Source organism: Nymphaea colorata, chromosome 5, assembly GCF_008831285.2.
Source record: "Nymphaea colorata isolate Beijing-Zhang1983 chromosome 5, ASM883128v2, whole genome shotgun sequence".
In the NCBI taxonomy this organism is placed as follows: Eukaryota; Viridiplantae; Streptophyta; class Magnoliopsida; order Nymphaeales; family Nymphaeaceae; genus Nymphaea; species Nymphaea colorata.
In genome coordinates, this window is record NC_045142.1 from 4,896,810 (window position 1) to 4,918,293 (window position 21,484).

Consider the following 21,484-nt stretch of genomic DNA (forward strand, 5'->3'; position numbering starts at 1 on the left):
GGCCGCCCTGTTCCTTTTCTGTGCCATTCGTTTCATACATGCCCGTCTCCAGTTCCCTAACCACGAGAGTGAAGATGAAGGGTATCTGGTCAGGCGACGTCCAAGCAACACAGACGCTGATCTTGTTTTTGTTGGGCGCATATATTACTTCACGATAGTAGGACTCGCTGGATGAAGTGACGACGTCCACCCAATAGTTGCCATCGAATTGAAGATCGAAGGATGGCGACGATGACTTCCCATCGTAGTTGCCGTAGAAGAAGGATGCTCGAACCATGTGTTTCCTTCCCGTCGCCACGCCTGGGATGACGTAGCAACTCTTCTTTTGGGCGGAAAAGTAACGGAGGCTGTTGAACTCTGGGTCGTATCCACCACGATTCCGGACTTGGGTAGCTTCCCTTGTCTTGATGTAACCGTCGTCGACGACCCAATTGATGCCCAACCGGTCGGTGTGGTTGGCAGTTCCTCCACAGTCAATGCTCAAGAACACTGAAGGAAATTAACAAAGGAAACTCACCAGTTAAGCTCCCAATTGAAGGTTGTGCTTCTTGTTGTTACTGGAGCAGGGGTAACTAAGAGCACTAATTATGCCTACGCTGCCTGTGGATATGTGTGTTATTCCTTGATTGACGGATAATGAAAACTAGCCGGAGGTGAGATCATGAGAACGCTTACGTTTATCAGCAAATCCGGAGAAAATTTGGATCCCAACGCATAAGCAGGCAAGAAGGACCAGGTATGTTGCCATTTTAAAAGGATGATCTACCGTACAAGTCTCCACGATCAGAACACAATTCAGAAGCTGATCCAACCTCCTTCTCCCCAAATCAAGGTAATAACATATCTCTTGTGACTGAAATAAAATAACCCAGATAGCCTCGTCTGGACCTGATTTGCTCGCCTGTCTAGACCTTGCAGAGTCCAGTACTTAAGCTTGGCTTTGACTGAGATCATCATTTCGTGGAAATTTTTCCTTGCGCTATTAAAAGGATGAAGCATTGATGATATCCTGGACCCGGAGTCAGAGGAACAGAATTTTTTGTTTCATATATATCCCAGTTAGATTACGATAAATAGGATCTTGTAGTCTATCTAGTTGTTCTCAACTACGTACGTAGCTGTTGGTTCATATCAGAGCCAGATTTACGGCGATATATATTTTCAATTTACTGCAGTATGCTTACTTTAAATAATTTGTAGCTAGTTGACCTGTGTTTTTTTGAACTAGAAAATATCAGCCATGAAAATTGAGATTTGAGTTAATATGAATTACCCAACTCATGTCCAAAATAGGAACCAATAATCATGTAATTGTTCTTCAATGGCGTCGCTCCTTTCCGCGGCACTGATTGTCGGACTTTAAAATAATATTTTTACCATTATTTACCAACCGAGCGGTAAACACGTGAGGAAAATATTTTGTCAGAAGCAACTTTCATTTCCAGCTTGAAAGACGATATTCAGTAGACCCACGTACTCGATTTTGAGCCCTCAATATATGTTTTGCTTTATTTTTATGGCTGTATAGCAATTTATGTTCCTCTCAAAATTTTGATTGGAGTTGAAATATCAATTTTCAAAATTTCAATTTAAAAATTTCTATAGAAAATAAATGAAATATGTACAGTTAAAATTTTATGTGAAATAAGTGAATTTATCCAGTTGAAGATGCATAGCCCTTGGCTCTCCCTGCTCTAATTGTTTAAAAGAATTAAAAGGACGCACATCAAACTCTCGTCGATAAAGCGACTATATCAAATCCCTTCCAACCGTGTAGAAACTTTTTACATGCAGATGACATCCCTAGTACCTTTTTTCTCCAAGGAAGAGATGGAAGAGTTAACCAATCAGTACATGATTCTTTAAAAGCTTATCAAAGAAGAGAAAAGCTCTTCTCGTTGCTGATGTTTTTTTCTTTTTTTTTTATTGTACTTCCATGAAATAATTTGATGACCAATTTCCAAACTCATAATTTCAAAATTGCACACTGCGAAGGTGGAGACAAAAATTTTTCCTTTGAGAGGCCGGTTAAACTAATGAAATTTTACATGGACTAAACTTTATTTTTCTATATCTTTACCGGGGCATGATTACTAAATTTTGTTTTCCCGAGAGCAAAGGCCGATGGAAATGGGATACCAGGGTAGAAGGACCGCCCGGACAGAAGTATTGGCAGAGTGATGGAGTCAAAACCAAACGTCAGATCTCCCTTCCTCTGTATCCACTGATGCCTCGCTATCAAGTGGCTGAAGATTAGGATTGAGGTTCTTTTCTTGTTCAATAATTTCAACCAGATGGGGAAGGTCGGGTTGTGTAGATGTAGAAAACGACCGACCACCAAACCCTTATTGGAGACGGAAGACAATGGAAGGTGCTTCCTATTTGAGAAATAGTCTTCTCTTTGTGCGTGTGGACCTCTAAGGTCTTGTTGTCTTCTTCACAGCTGTCAATGAGACCGAATCAATTGTTTTGCCCTTTTTCTTAACTGATGAGGAAGGTTCTAAAGAATAAAGCAATGAATGAGAGTCAAATACAAAATTTTATAACAAAATATGATAATCCAGTTTTTGCAAATGAGAAGTCATCATCCGTATGGATGCATGATAGTTTCATCATCCCTGCTCATCACCTTCTGAAAGAAGTAGGACAATCTAATGATTGTCTTGCAGAACAGAGAACAAAAGTTCGAACTTGACATTGAAGCTTCGATTTAGATAAACCGCTTGCATATTTCAGTTCAGAGCAGAGAAATGGGAAACCTTTCAAGGGCGTGCGCAGCAAACTGCCCAACTCCTTAATAAGTTTGTTCATGTTATGAGCATCAAACAGATCATATAACAGAATAACGTGGAATGCTAGCAAAGAAGTTGCAGGCAGATTCTGTCAGGAACTTGAAAACTTGTGATCAAAAGGGTTAATGCTGGATTAGGTTTCACTTGATACTTGACATTGCAGCACATTAATAATCACTTGAAGAATATCAATAATGGCTGGAAGAGACCTTGACTTGGTTGTGCTCCGTCCTCCGGCGATGGACGACTTCGTTAGCAGACGCTGTTTTGACAGGGAAACGTGATATTGACGTGGCAGTGCCCCGTCGACCAGGTGATCGACGGGCTCATGAGCAGGCGATCTTTTCGCTGTCAAGGCAGACAACTGACAACTTTCTTTTAACCGGAAGAGGAGAAACGCGAAAAGTATTCTCCTTCTTCAAACAATTTGGGAGTGTCATGACATAACACAAAACTTGAGGCATTTTGGACATGATTTTGCTGATTTTGTACGCAAGAACATGTGTTTTATTTAAAGAAAAAAACGAACACACATAAAAGCGCTGGTACGCATGGCCATGCACGCTTGCGCCTAACATTCCTATGCTTTTGGCATGGTGACTCATTTCTTTATAAAGGGACTCCCTTGAGATTTGCTGTGGTTTCCACGAAGTTGAACCATCTGTATTGTAGCATAATTGTTGCAGCTTTATAGATTTATAAAGTTCATCGAGTATTTCTGTTTCCAAAAAGAAAAAACACACACACACACACAAAGCCGGTGGTTAATGTCCTTACGGTCTACCAACCATTGGCTATTATCTAGATAAAGTCCAGGTTGGGTCATGTTTCCACTTTTAATTTACCAAAATATGCACATCACTTTTTCTGAATCAATTTCGTAAGCTTAGAATTAACAATAGGCTGAATCGAATCGAAATCGGAATCATTTGCGCATGAAATTGTTTAGAATACAGGCCTTCGATCTAAAATTTAAAAATAAAATACAAGGAAAAAAAACATGACCCTGTAATTAGTTAACCCTGGAAGATAGTTAAATGATAACTTGGTAATAATAATAGTATTTTAATATAATAAATGAATTAAAAAGTAGAAAACATTACGAATCATGCAGCCTAGCCTTTTAGTGTCAACATATTAGAAAATATCTCTCTCTCTCTCTCGCTCTCTCTCTCTCTCTATATATATGTATATATATATATATGGTAGAGTTGCCCAGTCATAGAGTTAAAAAGTAACCCAAAAGCTGGGAACGAGAGAGATAGAAAAATAAATTTAAAAGAAAGATTTTTTTTAGTTGAAAAAAGAAAGAGAGATAGAAAAGATATTTTAGAGAAGTGTGTGTATATATATATATACTTGAAAACTTATAAAAGAGGGTTTTTAAGATAAAAATAAAGAGATATCAAAAAAGAGATTTTAAAAATGAGATATATATATATATATATATATATATATATATATATATATATATATATATATATATATATATATATATATATGAAAATTGAATGGTCACTCTGAATATCTAGAGCCATCATTCATCACTCTATATATGTAATATGAAAATTCATAAAAGAAAGATTTTAAAATCAAAGAGAGACATAATGGAGGAACCTAGGATGAATTGAAACAGTATTTTGTAAATATATAATTATCTTCAATATATCAACCATTTCTTTCTTTTCTGATCACTTGGAATGGACAAAAGAATATTCAGAGCCATCATTCATCACTCTATATATGTAATATGAAAATTCATAAAAGAAAGATTTTAAAATCAAAGAGAGACATAATGGAGGAACCTAGGATGAATTGAAACAGTATTTTGTAAATATGTAATTATCTTCAATATATCAACCATTTCTTTCTTTTCTGATCACTTGGAATGGACAAAAGAAAAAAATAAAAGAGATATTGCAGAGTTAAGTGGAGAGAGAAAGATAGAGCATGAGATTTTAAAAGAGGGGTACACACACAAATATATATATATAGACAATTTTTATGATTTCTATTTCAATCTTTTTCTGTAGGTCAGAGAGAAACTTGGCTCATGAAAGAACTTTGGCTAAGTCACCATTTTCTCTTTGGATGAGGTTATACTTTCAAAATCCTTATTAAAAACGAGGCTCAAAACATATTTATATATGTTCATAAAGATAAAAGTCATTTTTACTTTTATCTACTACAAGGAAACTTACCATTGGGTAAAGGAGATAATCAACTATAAGTGAAATAACATGTTAATAAGATAAAAGTACTATTTTTGGGATTGCTAATTGGGTGATTAATAAAAGAAAACTAATCAATACTAAGTGTAGGAGTATCATGAAATTACATTTTATCATATACTTATTCGTAGGTAGGGGTGAACACGAGCCGAGTCAAGCCTGAGTTCAGTCAGCTCAAGCTCCGATCCACTAATGAAACCTCGAGCTCGAGAATAGCTCGATAGAAGCAGTTCGAGCTCAACTCGGCAGTTAAGTGTTGAGCTCCAACTTGGCTCGATTAAGGCTCGACAAACTCGTTTTGAAAAGAATTGATATTCATTGTTACGTTTTTAGCTCGAGCTCGAGCTCAACTCGATTAAGGTTTGATAAACTCCTTTAAATTGAATTGATATTCATCATTACGTGTTGAGCATGAGCTCAACCTGATTAAGGCTCGACAGACTTCTGAACTCATTTGAATATATCGAATTGATTAATGCTCGACAAACTCGATTAAGTCTCAAACTCAACTAGGCAGTTACGTGTTGAGCTCAAATTCAACTCGATTATTTGAACGAATCAACTCATGAACTCGAGCTTGACTTGGTAAGCAAATGACTCGGCTCGAACTCGTTCAAGAGCCGAGCTTTAACGAGTCGAGCTCAAGTAGCTCGACTCGTTGTTCACCCTTATTTGTAGGGGTTTGTTCGAGTTGAACAAGTTCCAACCTTAACAATTAATGCGATAGAAAAAAAATCTCATCCCAAGCTCTCAACCTTACGATTCATTCACATAGTCATTGAAAAAACAATCAACTATGCATGAATATTATCATAAAACATACACAATGCACACAATCAGTGAGAAAAGAAAAGAAAGAAACATACTTCGGACCTAGAAAAAAAAATGAAAATTTATTTCACCTTGCTTATGCTCCCGGTGCACTTAAGAGTGGCTCTTGACTTTGAAGAGAAGATTTTAGAGTTCTTTTGCACGACCATGGGAAGATGACGAAGGGGAAAATGAATGGAGGCTGACTACATACGTCTAAATAGAGTAGTTGAAGAAAGACAAAGCTACTACCTAGGGTTATCACCAAGCCTTTTAAATGGGACTTCAATGTGTTGATGAAGCTCTCCAAAGCTTTGCCTCGTGCTTCCTTGAATAATGAAGATTGAAGAAGCTCCTAACACCCAAGGTTGATGAAGAAGGAGAAGAAGACAAGAAGAGAGAGTGAAGAGTAAAGAAATGGAGAGAGTTAAGGGAAAACTTCTAAACTTCAAGTAGAAAAACTCTAAAAGTTCTCCAAGAGTTAGCTGATATCCAAGAATGAAGATTTGAGAAGTATTTATACAGGATTTTAAAGCCAAAACACAAAATTTAAATTTTTTTGAACTTCACAAAGTTTTCATGCGAATTTCAAAATTTTTTGAACTATTTTAAAATTTTTTTATTTCATAGGTCTTGACCAAATGAGATGGGCCCCTAACCCTACAAAAACTCTTTGGAGGGTGTTGGTTGGGCAAGTGCCCACCCAGTAGGACCAAAGCCTCCCCCTTGGTGCTGCCGTGTTCCATGTTCAGAGCGCAAGACAAGGCCATGCGCAAAGAGGTTGTTTTGCCACTTAGGGTGGCTCTTGCCTCCTTGTCCCCTTTCAGTGGGTTCCCAATAAAAAAGAAAATTAAAATTTTATATTTTTAAAATATATTTTTCAAGTTGCAAAATGGTCTTTTTTGTTTAAAATAGGTCGTCTTCACTTTCGGCAGCTCTAAGCCCATTTTAAAATTTTTGACGTGAGATTGAGTTGAAAAGCAAAGGAGTGGCTCATGCACGCGAGGCCCAAAATAGTGTTAGAAATTGGTATTTTGGCCTCGATTTTGGATTTTTAATTGAAATTTTTGATTTGGATCTAATTTGGGCCTAAGATCAACCGTTTGGATTTATTTTCCTCATTTGGGCTTGATTTTTCGGGTTCAATTATGGACTGTGGCTTTGTATTTCAGATTAGGATGTAATATTTGGATCTAGAGCCAAGATTTGGATTCAGATCTCAATCTAAGGTTGGATTTTTTATCTAAACCTTGAATTTGGATTCAGATATGTATCAAAGCATCCGTTTCAGATTTAGGGCAGAGATTTGCATTTGGTTGTGGATCTAGAGGTTTGTTTTGGATCTAGGGTTGAGATTTGGATTTGGATATGGATATAGAAATCTGTTTTAGATCAAAAGTCGAGATTTAGATTTGGATATGGATATAGGCATATGTTTTGGGCCTAGAACAGAGATTTGGATTTAGATATGGATCTAAAGGTTAGCTTTTGGATTGAGCTTGAGCCGAACGTCTGAAATTTGATCCGAATATGCTGTCCGTGTGAAACCGATTAAAGTTACTGAAATCTGTCTGAATATATCGAATATAGTCTTTATGAAAAATATGAAAAATTTGAGGTGATAGCATCAATTAGTTAGTTTTGCAATGAGTGGAAATGAGCATCAAGGAGGAATAATGGGGAAACGTTTGGCTGAAGGTAAGCATAGATGGTATGCCTAATCTGTGGAGCTTGGCAATGGCGAACAGCGCCTAAGACGTCCCGTCCAGATTCATTCATGTAAGGGTAGGCTTGTTCAGAGTTTAATAGTTTTCCTAGATGCTATTTTTTCAAGAATTGTAATCCTCCTGAGAATTTGCTTGAGCTGGCTTATAAACCGGCTAGTTTGAACAATTTTAGAATCGGGGATGTCCCTTAATTTTTCTTCTATCTGCATGGCTTGACAATTTAAGCTTCAATGCATAATTGTGATTTTTTTTTTTGTTATGATTGTTTCTTTTCATTGATTTGTTTGAATAAAAGGGAGGGCGACCCTACACCTCCGAATATGTCGCAATGGAATTAAAATGACTTTTGTCTAAAATTTCATTTTTTCAACCAAAAAGACAGAGAAATATATAATATATGTATGTATAATATTTTAGAAAGGATCGTCACCTTTAAAATTTTGGACTAAAATAGTCTTTTTATAAATCTTTATTATAATAAGTAAAGTTAAAGAAAAGAGTTGGACAAATAAAGCTTAGGAACTACCATATAATTATACATTTTTGTATAAATAAAATAAAAATGTATACTTTCACGGCACCACCAACATCCAACTTTTTTTGGATGTGCTGCACTGGCACCTGCACCCGCACTAGCATTTTAGCACCCACAAAACACACCCATATATGACATTGTTTCAAACAACATCTGAAGCTAGATCTCCTTCCATATCCACTTAATTACCGTTAGTCACCTACATGGGGGTTAAAGATCCGCATGTGGATCGGTTATCATCTGCCATAAAGAAACACATATATAGGCAAACGTGGATTTGTTCATGTTGGTGGCCATAGGGCACGGTTAACAGATCATTTCTAGATGGCCGTTTTCAATAGGAATCAGGTTCGAGCTCATTACTTTTCTATGTGACTGATGAATGCAATGCAATAATATTCTGGAGGCAATTGAAGCCTGTTGTCTCAACCTAATTATGTGAAGGAGGAGGTTGCATATCAACAACACGAATCCTGTATGAATTGTATATGCTATCTTTAAGAGCTTGAGTGAGATTCACATGCAATGGATTCACTTAAAGACCTAAAAACACATCCATGGGTCAACTGAACTCTAGAATGACAGATATAACACACCTATGCAATCAACCAACCGCAGATGACATGCAAAAGGTGTACAACAGCTTTCATGCTAAGAAAAAATTTATGTAGTAGCAAGTATTATTATTTATAGAGCAAGAATGCTTTTGCTGTCTTTCATGGGGATGCGGCTTGGCCTTTATGCTTGACGAAGCTAGAAAGCTAAGGTAGCTTACTATTAGCCACCAAATAACATGGAACCTATTGAGGCCACTTCAGGAATGAAATAACTAAAATACTTTATTCTCGATCACAACGTCAGCTGGCGATGGCTTGGGATGTTGACTTCAAAGGTGTGCACAGACGACACAGCTAGCCAATTAGCATGTGAAGTAAAATGACCAAGCCGACTGGTGCTCCAACGATGATCGGCTTCATATTTTCTTTGCCATTGGTTGGCAGCGGACTTGAATTGCCATTGGTTGGTTGCAGACTTTGATTGGCAGTCGTTGGTGGTGGAATTGGATTGCCATTTGTTGGTGGCGGACTTGGATTGCCTTCGGTGATGTTGTTTCCTGTTATACTGGAAAATGGAGATAATTAAAAAGACTCATCCGGTGCTATATATGGATGAAATACCATTACCCAACTACAGATATCAACCTTTTACTTTGCCATGCCATGTATGGAATACCCAAGTTACAAAAACCATATCTTTAGTTTGCATTTAGTATTTGATGGGATCCGACCAACCAAGGCATGCTTCTCTCTCTCTCTCTCACAGGCACACACACACAAAAAGATATGCTGATCACCATGCTGTGTCACTTACGTTAGTTTTATTTTTTTATTGCCTGCCACTGATGCCGGTAAGGATCCCGTGAAATTATTGTATGCCAGGTTCCTGCAGCGAGCCAAATGGAATTCTATTATACTAAGTCCAATTGTTCAGTAAGCAAACTTGCATATTCACACTGTACGATTGAACAAACAAACATTAAGACCAGGTTAGGAGATAGGATGGTGAGTGGGGCTTCAGGTAGGCGCGAAACTACATGTGAGCATGTGTGGGCAATTGTCTATACAGTCTAATAAAAATTCATTTGATTAAACACAATTTTTTGCATATCTACATATAAAATGTTCCTAAAGTAAACAGTTATTGCCCTCAACCAAACATATCGGGCTTTGCCATGGGGTTTGGTCCACAACTTCTTCTCACTTTGTTTTCTCTCATTTCAAAAGGGGTCTTTAACTTTTCTCATGAAGGATATTTTCATCTTATTTCAGGGAGACAGTATTTCATCCATTGCTTGCCCGAATCCACTTAGAAGCCCTCTTATTTGTTACTAGAACTAAAGAAAGCAACACAGTATAGGTTGGGAGAAAGCAGTAACGAATTGAAGCTTTTTGTGATAACATGCTGTTTGGACTCGAACTGATGAAGAGACAATTTTAAGTTTCAGACGAATTGGCTTTGACCAATTATTGAATCTTTTTCCTTTATTTTTTTCCGTGTAATAAACTCACAGCTCTTTCAAGTGAGGAAATGTTCCCAAGAACTCTGGGATATGTCCACTCAAGCTGTTGTTACTCAAGTCACTGCAAGATCAAAGTTGACACTGATCAGTGAAACTCCATCTAATTAATTAAGCAAGCTAGAATCCAATTAGCATGACTGTGTTCTACGCACATTATCTCAAGCGCAGTCAGGCCGCTGAAGTCTGGAAGGGTGCCGTTCAAGCCTAAACCATTAAGACGACTAACAAAGCCAAGTCAAATTAAAAAAATACATAAAATATTTCCTTTATGATCAAACATATTATTCTTGCATGAGTTAGAAGGCAAAAAAGATTTGTATCCTATAGTTATGTACTCACAGTTCAGTCACTCGTGGTGGATCGTCAGTGCTGCAGTTGAGCCAGTCCCAAGTGAATCCTTGGGGAAGACATGGATCACCTGCCCAAGATTGAAGTTTTTGATATGAACCCTACAACACCTTCAACGCCTTCACTGCAAACCAATTTCAAAAAAATTGGTAAACGGATCTTGTGCATTTTCACCGCAATTTCATGAATGTAGAAAAGCGTATAAACTTTTTGCAATTATCTAGAAGCAATAATTTGTTAGGAAGAAAAAAATAAATCCTTTTACATCTTCCTTTCTCCTACTTTTGAAAGTGGCATGGACCAAAGCAATAATGGGAAAGAATTGTATACCTCACCTTTCCTGAAGTGAGAATGCATTAGATGCCAGCCACTCGTACAAGCGCAAAAAATATTAATTAAAATTAAAGAAATAAAAGAATCAGAGTTTGTATAAGCATTGTGCCATGACATCTACCTCAAAAGTGGGCCGGAGTCTCTTGAATAGTGGGCCAGAACATCTCTCTCTCCCTCTCCCTCTCATGTTTATATTTTTGTATCTATTTATATCGTTATATTTAGGCTAAAACCTTACGAACCACACATAAAAATAATAATAATATATATATATAAATATGGATACGTTAGAACATTATGAAGCATACGTAAAAAAGGATTGTGAAAAGATTGACTCGTGACAAGTATCTACACTACAACAATGTTATTTCATCTGCAGCAACTAATAAGTCACAACATCACGGTGTAAGCTTGGGCGTCGGCCCATAAACAGTAGAATTCGGGTTGTAGTCCGTGTGCGAACTACATAAATATAAGGACTAGGCAAAGTAACTATCAACTATTGTTGACGGTTGACAAAGTTTCATAACAGCTTCAACTTAGATTTTGAAGTGCAAGGTTACTCATGAATCCACATTAATCAAAATTAAGCAGATCAAACTGCTTACTAAGTGCTTACAAAATTATACATGCAGACTAGTTATGGGTTGGCTGATAAATATAATTGACGATTCTTAAAGTGCCACATGTCTGTTACACTGTCACAATTCCATATATAGGTGTGTGTGCGTGTGTGTGAGAGAGAGAAAGTGGTTATCTCAATCTTAGAAATCAATAGTCAGGCCCAACAGAAAGTTGGAAGGAAACAACAAACCGACAGACGACGGAGAGGAGAGAGAGAGAGAGAGAGAGAGAGATACCATCATTTTCGTTGGTTCCTTTTGCAAGTCCGCTCTTGATCAATTCAAAAAGTTCCATGGCGTTGAGGATGGGAGGAAGGGATGCATCTGGTGTGTTGACCATGGAAATGACCGATTCACCACTCAGGTTACGACCACGAGAATTATAGTCGGTCACATATGACCGATAAGGAGGGATGATTGGATCATCGTTCTGCTTGATGCCATCAACCAGGAAATCGAATGACCTGCTCTTGTTTTGATAAGCTGCCTCCAACACTTCCATGAAATAGAAAACGTAGTAATATGTATCATTTCCCAAACCCATCTCCAACGATGGCACTATCAGAGTCGTCGCATTGCTCGACGCTGGTGTTATGGCGTGGGCTAATGCCAGTCCCGGAATATCCGTGAAGTTTTTGTTGAAGCTCATGTTATCTCTAGCCACACTCACGACGCCGTCGATCTCACCACTAGGATGCCAATAACGATCATAAGGGTCATCAGGGTACCTGCCAACAAAAGCCCCTCCATCAGAATAAGATGCTCTTAATTATTACGGCTTCTTGAAAATATCCAATATTCAGGTTTGAATTCAGATTGGAATCCGAAAGAGAAAAAAAAGTTATTATCTGAATTGAATCCAAAACCTAATTTTAAAATCCGAAACAAACTCAAATATGATACTTGAGCACGCATCTCAATCTCAATTTTAAACCTAATGCTGTTGACTTTCAAAGTGGGCATTGTAAGGGCAAGGGATGTTGAATATTTACTTGAGACTGAATCTCTTAATTAAATATTACTTTTTTATATTCGATTTTTTCAAAACAGTTCGGCCGGATATTCAATCCAAAATGGATAGATTAGCATCTCCAAGCATCGGTTCCTCATCAAACTTTTGTAGAAGAAAAGGACTTATTGACAACCAGGGCTAGACTTGGATTTTCGAAGAAGCGTTATTGTATTAGAAGACTGATTCCTTTGTTTGCGTGCCCGTTATGAAATTTTTTTCTCTTACTCCAACGCATGTCTTTTTCTACTCTTCATCTTCTTCCTCCTCTTCTTCTATTTATTTCTTTTTCAATCATTCTCTCCACACTAAAATTAGTCAATCGAAAGAAATTAAAGAAAGGAATTGACAATATGATCCTACATACACGAACACAATATATATAAAAGCGAATTTTGGTGCCACTAAAACGACAGTACGAACGGTATCATTTATTTCCCTCTTAATTTTGGATGTGTTAAAATGAACATTAAAAAGAAATAAGTGAACTTCAAAGTCAACAATGATGCCAAGATTGGCGGTTATATATATATATACAATATATATATATATATATATATAACTAACGATGATTATCTAGAATAACTCAGCCACCTAAACAAAAGCTGTTCATCTAAAATAGATGAATGGTTAAAAAAAAGACAACGAGAAATTAATAGACATTTAAGACTTTTTTTTTATTTAATTTTTCATAATCCTTTACTATCTTCCTGAATGGTTTCTAACATAGTTCCAACTTGCCATAGAACAAGGGCCAGGCGCTGCCCTTGATTGCGGAGCTGTCAGGTGTTGCTAGACGATAAACCACCATTGGACGGCACCTGGGAGGGGAGAGAGCCACTGGACGGTGGCGGAGGAAGGAATCCCCCTTCCCTCCTCCTTCCCAGGTGTTGTCCAGCGTCGGGGTATAATTCCCCCAATGCTCCCCAGCCTGACTGGTGGATGAGAAGGATAGGGAAGGGAGATTTTCTCCTTGGCCAGATAGGGAAGGGAGATTTTCTCCTTCGCCAGGTGGAGGTGGAGCGAAGGAGGGGCCGGTGGGGGGTGAAAAGGTTTGTTGGAAAAAAATAATTAAAATAACAAAATAAATAAAGAAAAGTACAAAAAGGTAGCTTATTTTATCTTTTTATATGCCTCAGGATGTAAACAAAAAAGTAGAATCATGGTTCTCTCTTACGTAGATACACACATATATATATATATCACTTTACTCAATGACGCTAACATTGCTAGAAGCCAAATACAACTTTGATATATATGTGTGTATTATGTGTATATGTGTTTGTGATGGTTTTTAGATTCAAATGAAAACATCCACAAAGTGGTCTGCCTCATATCCTATCTTTCTCTTAAACAATTTTAGTTTGGATGCTACATTGAGTTATATATATATATATATATATATATATATATATATATATATAATATACCATAAGACAATTTCCCATCTTTAGCTGAACATAAAATAGCATTTTAATTATGTACGAAACATAACAGCCGAGAGTACACAACTGTCAAAACCCTATATATATATGACATCGAAGGTGAAACGTATTTTTCTAGTTATGATGTTAATAAAGTGGTAAGTCCAATGTGAAAATCGGTTGGCAAACCGAATCCTTGAATCCGCCGAATCATTGATTCACCAGAATTGGCTTTGAATTGGCAAAAACGTCAGAAGTGGTTCATAGGAGACATGAAAAAGTATAAAAAAGCTCGCTAAAAAAATATGAAGGTTTCAGTTTATCTAAAAAGGACGTTACAGTTAATTGAGCTTATTCAGGCCAATTCTGATAACTTTTTTTTTTTTTGGCTTCAAAACCTTGCATTCTATGAAGTGGAAATTAAAAAGTATGAAAAGTCCTTTTCTGAACATTTTACGTCGGGCTTATGTGCACCGAACTGATTATATGAAATGCTAAGTGTGTGTGTATATATATATATATATATATATATATATATATATATATATATACCGGATGTTCAAAGTACGAGCAATCTTTTTTGTGGAAGGTTGACAAAGAAAAAGTAGTAAAAAAGTTGAAAGTCTAACTTTTCTTCTTACCTAACAAAGTCTTTTGATCCGAAGGCTTTCCTCTTCCATAGTACAAGCACATCTTCAGTGCCCTTCGTTTCATACATGCCCGGCTCAAATTCCTTAACTTCCAGAACAGAGATGAAGGGTATCTGGTCGGGCAACGTCTGAGCAACACAGACGCTGATGTTGTCTCTCTTGGGTACATATATCACTTCCCAATAAAGGGAGGTGTCTAATGAAGTGGTCACGCTGGTCCAATAGTTCCCATCAAATTGAAGATGGAAGGAAGGTGGCGATGACTTGTTGTCATAGTTGCCATAGAAGAAGGATGCCCTTATCATGTGCTTCATTCCCCTCGCCGCGCCTGGTATCAGGTAGCAGCTCTTCTTTTGGAAGGGAAAGTAACGGAGCGTCTTTTCTTCTTGGTAGTATGTATTGGTAACCTGGACCTTCGCTGTTTGCCCTGTGTTAATATAGTTGCCGTCGCCGATCCAGTTGATGCCCAGCTCGTCGGTGCGCGTACCCGTCGGATCTCCACAATCGATGCTCAAGGACACTAGAGGAAATAAAGAAAACTCAGGGGTTATGATTTATGAAGGGCATTCATTCTGGATGGCTCCATAGTTCACTGAAATCAAAATCTATCCTTGTGTGTGTGATCATTCTGCCTCCATCGATTTTTTGATTGATCAGCCACGAATGAGCTCCCAATTGAAGGTTAGGGGAATTAAACTAATTAAGAGCACTGATTGTGCGGCCTATACATGTGGGCATATTTACTCCTGGGTTAACAATAAAAGAAAACAATCCCTAGGTGGGATCAGGGGAACGATTACGTACGCTTGTCAGCAAATCCTGAGAAAATTTGGATCACAATGCATAAGCCAGCAAAAAGGACCACGGATCCTGCCATCTTAAAAGGTTGATCTACCGATACTGATATCCGCTCCCAAAACAGTACTTCAGAAGCTGAACCAACCGTCTTCTTTGCAATGAATGATTACACAGATGTCCAGTTGATGTTTTTCCCTAGAGGCAAGCTTGACTACACAATGTCCAGATGATGTTTTTCCCTAAAGGCAAGCTTCTGTATGGCATGAAACGCAGTGACATGTTTTTAAAGAGTACTCGAAGGTAATTAAGAAACCTTAGCAGAAGTCCCCATTTGAAGATTATTCATCATCTGTCATTGTAGTTTCCGCTTGAAAGTTCAACAAGATAGTACTGGCCGTGGGAACCACCCATCTGAGCTGTGTTATCCATCTCATGACCCCTTCGGTTTGGGGTATTTAATGCATTCATGGTATTAAAATTCATCCGTATACTGGTGGGAACCACGATCCCAAGATCATCTATCTTGGATTCAATTCTAGATGACTAGATGAAAGCCAACGGTCATAAAAAAATTCTTCAAGTTCATAGAATATCTCTTCTTAATGAAATAAATTGACCCAGATTGCCTTTGTCTAGACCTGATCTGCACGCCAGTCTAGGTCTAGACCTTGAAGAGCCCAGTACTTAAAGCACTCGGTTTGACTGGGATCATCATTTCGTGAAAATTCTTCAGAATTTTTTGTTTATTTTCATATCAAAGGCAGATTTGCGGCCATATATTTTCAATTCATGGCAGTATGCATACTTCAAAAAAATTTCTAGCTGGTTCACCTTTGTTTATTTGAACTAGAAAATACGAACGCATGAAAATTGATATTTGAGTTAATATGAATTACCCAACTCATGTTCAAAATAGGAACAAATAAGCACGTATACACACACTTGGTCTTCTCAAATGGAGAGTGAGTTGCTCGGTGCAGGCAACAAACATACGCCAGACGAAAAAAAAAAAAGTATATTTCTGAAATTATTGAAAAAATAAATGTCTTTTAACGTCTTGTTATTTTTTTCGATTTTCTTTCTTTTTGTCCTTCATAAAAAGTTTATTTTTTCTATTAAATAGAAGCATTTTGATATGCTGGTATACCAAATTTTTGTGCACCGGCTTCATTTCAAATGCCCTAAAGTAATTAAAAGCAACTTCCGAAAACGCGGCATCAAACTCTTTTTGATAAAGCAACTACATCATCCCTTCCCCACCCGTGTATATAATTCTTTTTTACATGGAGATGACATCCCTAGTACTTTTTTTTTTTTGCCTCCAACGAAGACATGGAAGAGTTAAATCGACCGTAGCTCCCCTTATGTCCACCAAATGTTTGTTTCTTGAGTAGTATCTAAGAACTTATCAATGAAGAGCATCTTCTTGTTCCTTTGCTTTTTTTTTACTTCTACGGAATTAATATGATGACCAATTTCCAAGCTCATAATTCTAAAATTGCAGACTGCCAAGGCGGAGACAAAAATTTTCCTTGGAGGGGCCGGTCAGTATTTTTTGAAATTTTTACAGGGACTAAACTATTTGTTTATATATTTTTATGGGGGCCAAATTAAAAGTTTTAAAAAATTATAATTACTAAATTTTGTTTTTCCCGAGATATCAAGGGGCTGAAGAGTAGGATTCTTTGCTTGCTCAACAATTTCAAGCAGATGGCGAAGTTCAGGTCGTGTAGGTGTAGAAGTCGATCGACCACCAAATCCTTCACAACATTGGAGACACCAGGCAATGGAAGATGATGTCTATTTGAGAACTAGTCTTCTATCTATTTGTGAGTGTGGGCTTCCAAGGTCATGTAGTCTTCTTCACAGCTGTGATGAGACCGATCGATGGCATTGTTCTGTCCCTTTTCTTTTAATGATGATGAAAGTTTAGCAAAGAATTATAGGGCAATGGACACACAACTGACAGAACAAAGATGGTGAACAGAGCAATGAATGTCAGTGAAATACAAAATTTTGTAACAAATTAATGATAACCCAGCTTATGCAAATGAGAAGTCATCGTCTGCATGGGTGCATGATAATTTCTTCATCCGTGCGCCAGTGTGCATGTGTGTTCGTGCTTTTCTTTAAATAGAACACATTTTCTTGCGTACAAGATCAGCAAAATCATGTCCAAAATGCCTCAAGTTTGTCAGTTGTCTGCCTTGACAGCGGAAAGATCGCCTGCTCATGAGCCCGTCCATCACCTGGTCGACGGGGCACTGCCACGTCAATGACACGTTTCCCTGTCAAAACAGCGTCTCCTAACGAAGTCGTCCATCGCCGGAGGACGGAGCACAACCAAGTCAAGGTCTCCTCCAGCCATTATTCATATTTTTAAGTGAATAATAATGTGCTGCAATGTCAAGTATCAAGCGAAACCTAATCCTGCATTAATCCTTTTGATGGCAAGTTTTCAAGTTCATGACAGAATCTGCCACCAACTTCTTTGCAAGCATTCCATGTTATTCTGTTATATGGGATTCTGATCTGTTTGATGCTCATAACATGAACAACTTATTAAGAAGTTGGGCGGTTTGCTGCGCACGCCCTTGAAAGGTTTCTCATTTCTTTGCTCCGAACTGAAACATGCAAGCGGTTTATACAAATCGAAGCTTCAATCTCAAGCTCGAATTTTTGTGCTCTGTTCTTCTAGACAATCTTTAGATTGCCCTAGTTCTTTCAGAAGGTGATGAGCAGGGATGATGAAACCATCATGCATCCATACGGATGATGTCTTCTCATTTGCATAAACTGGGTTAACATTGATTTGTTATAAAATTTTGTATTTGACTCGCATTCATTGCTCTGTTCTTTAGAACTTTCCTCGTCATTTAAAAAAAAGGACAAAACAATGGCATCGGTCTCATTGAAAGCTGTGAAGAAGACAACAAGACCTAGGAGGTCCACACGCACAAAGAGAAGGCTAGTTCTCAAATAGACAGCACCCTTCCATTGTCTGGCGTCTCCAGTGTTGTAAAGAGTTTGGTGGTCGGTCGTTTTCTACATCTACACATTGAACAAGAAAAGAACCTCGATCCTAATCTTCAAACACTTGATAGCTCCTAAAAAAAAAAAATAGTAGTTATAATTTTTAAAAACTTTAATTTGGCCCCGGTAAAGATATAGACATATAAAGTTTAGTCCATGTAAACATTTCAAAAATATTGACCGGCCTCTCCAAGGAAAAATTTTTGTCTCCGCCTTGGCAGTGTGCAATTTTGAAATTATGAGTTCGGAAATTGGTCATCAAATTAATTCCGTAGAAGTAAAAAAAAAAAAAACAAAGAAAAAAAACATCAGCAACGAGGAGAGCTCTTCTCTTCTTTGATAAGTTCTTAAAAAATCATATACTACTTGATTGATTAATTAACTCCTCTATCTCTTCTTTGGGAAAAAAGGTACTAGAAATGTCATCTCCACGTAAAAAGTGACTACTTTTTAACTACTTTGTTCATTTGAGAGCAGGGCCGAACCAAGGGGGACAGGCAGCTATGTCACCGCGAACGACCGGTACGACATTTTCACAAATCTTGATATGACGGTATGGGATAATTACAGATAATTATATATTTTTAATTAAAAATTAAAAATTAAAAAAAAAATGATATAATCACATCAAGTTTCTTTCATATAGTTCCTACATACATAGTTTCATAGTCTATAACAAAGATAATTAAACATGCAAATAAGTTAAATATACTTTAAAAAAATAAAACAAGATATAACGGCTCAAACAAATACGTCTCTGCAAAGATGCATAAGGTAGATGCCTGTTTACAGAGACCAAAGATGCATAAGGTAGATGGCCTCTGTTGTTTACAGGGACAAAAAATGCATAAGCATTTCAGCAAGAGAAAAATCCCTACACAAATACATCTATGCAAAGCACATACAAAATCAAACCAGCTACAACCACAGACTATAAAATACAGAAAATGAAGCGGCAGAAAATGGAGGCCGTAGGAACAGTTGAACAGGGAGCAGAAAATTTCAGGAATGTGCCATCAATTTTAGGAAACTAAAGAGACGAACAAATCCCAGAACATTGAAGCATATCAGAATTTGGGAACCCTAAAAATCAAAAAAGAAGAAACTAACAAATGGAAAACCTGCTGCTGTCGGCGTCGCCCACTCGCCGTTGGTCACCGTTTGTCGGTCATCGTTCGTCGGTGTTTGGTCCACAATCAGTGCGGCGGAAAGGTTGAAGAACGATTACATGCTTATTTGTTCCTATTTTGAACATGCGCTCTGTAATTCATATTAACTCGAATCTCAATTTTCATCTTTCGGTCAGCAAGAGCTTTTGAGTCTGTTCCTTTATCTGAGGTCTATGGGGTGGCGACGCCTTTAGGCTCCTTATCCGGTACGTAGTTGAGCACGGCGAGATAGACTAGGAGATCCTATTTAACGTAATCTACCTGGGGTATATATGAAACAAAAAATTCTGTGCTACTGACTCCTGGTATAGGATAAATGAACACATATTATCAGGTGACTCAAATGATTCATCCTTTTAAAAGCGCAAGGAAAAATTTCCACGAAATTATGATCTCAGTCAAACCCAAGCTTAAGTACTGGACTTTACAAGGTCTAGACCTTAAAAACATGTCACTGCGTTTCGTGCCATACAGAAGCATGCCTCTAGGGAAAAACATCAACTGGACATCTGTGTAGTCAGTTGTTCTACTGCTGACATGAAATACAGTATAGCATGCATTACATAGAGAGGAAAAGAAGAAAAATCTATTGCAACTTGAGAAAAAGTATGGAATCAGTACGTAGTTGTGCGAGGAGACTCATTTTCTGGAGTCTGCCCCTCCACCCTTTGTTTCAAGATCCAATTTACCTTGATCTGGGATACAACACCAACACCCAACCTTGATAGATCCAGATCTGTTTTTTCGCTCCATTGGATCGTATCTAGGGTCCAGTTGGATGAAGCAGCTAGCTGGCTAGCTTGGCCTTTGAAGGAAATTGAAATTCAAACATTCGGCTCCAATGGAGCCCTTTATATATCTTAAATGGTGAGTTTCCTTTGTCAATTTCCTTCAGTGTTCTTCAGCATTGACTATGGAGGAACTGCCAACCACACCGACCGGTTGGGCATCAATTGGGTCGTGGACAACGGTTGCATCAAGACAGGGGAAGCTGCCCAAAGTCTATAATCATTGTGTATAAGCCTAGTAACGGAGCTACGTGTGGGTTTGTGTGGGCCAGTCCTATTAAAGTTCCCATTGGAAAGGAGCTCCACGACATGTGTTGCCCATGCCAGAATTGGGTCGGGCTCCATAGTGAACAGCGGTTCAAGTGGAATTTTCCATGCCCATTGTGCCCAACCATTCACCAAATGAGAAAGGGTTAGGGCCAGGGCCATTAGGGCAGCTACGAAATGGCATCCTTTCTCTCTGCCATGGTGGTGACTGGTGAGAACGTGAGACCCAGTGGCGGAGCCAAAAATTTTATGTTGTGGGGCACTAGCACATAATATGTGAAAAAAATTCAAAATTAAATTATATGTTATTTTAAAAATAAAGCAAATAATCATAGTTATAAACAAATTTACAATTGATCTCAACAAACAAATCATGTCATTATAATTATGGACAAAATTAGAATTGGTCAATGACATCAAAAAAGTCCACTGAATGAATTTACAATTGACATCAAAAAGTAAATCAAATGATTACAGTTATAAACATATTTATACTTGGCCTCAAAAAGCAAATAAAAAAACTATAGTCATGAACAAAATTACATATGGCCTCGTATGCATGATTGCTTCATGACTGATATTGTCAAATGTGTTCCTCTCAATGTAAGTGACTAAATCATTATTAACTCAAAAAGATTTATAACTTAAAATACTTTCAACACTTGCTATTGCAACTGCTAAAGTTAGTGCTTAACTTATTACATAAGAGCTCTTTTCCTTCTTGCTTAACTTTTACTTTCATTTCCTTCCTCCTTAACTTTTACTTCCATGAACTTAATTTCATGATTAATTTCCAAATTCATGGAGACAAAAATTTTTCCTTAGAGGGGCCAAACAATAAATAAATAAATAAATATTACACACTGG

The 21,484-nt window shown here is 37.5% G+C and overlaps 2 protein-coding genes across 2 annotated transcripts in view; both read right to left on the reverse strand.

Moving 5' to 3' along the window:
* Nucleotides 1-15,616, reverse strand: part of LOC116254112 (probable LRR receptor-like serine/threonine-protein kinase PAM74) — a 29,181-nt gene extending 13,565 nt beyond the window's left edge. Inside the window, exons 1-3 of the mRNA XM_050077884.1 lie at nt 15,367-15,616; nt 14,554-15,082; nt 11,717-12,207 (exon numbers count right to left, since the gene is read on the reverse strand). Of these exons, the coding sequence (XP_049933841.1) occupies nt 11,717-12,207; nt 14,554-15,082; nt 15,367-15,439 (1,093 nt within the window). The 5' untranslated portion in view covers nt 15,440-15,616. The remainder of the gene's footprint in view (nt 1-11,716; nt 12,208-14,553; nt 15,083-15,366) is intronic.
* The window catches only part of LOC116254513 (uncharacterized protein At1g24485-like), a 79,042-nt gene continuing 67,086 nt past the window's right edge, over nt 9,529-21,484 (reverse strand). The window contains exon 7 of the transcript XR_007573428.1: nt 9,529-9,538. The gene's annotated coding sequence lies outside the window, so the exon portion shown is untranslated. The remainder of the gene's footprint in view (nt 9,539-21,484) is intronic.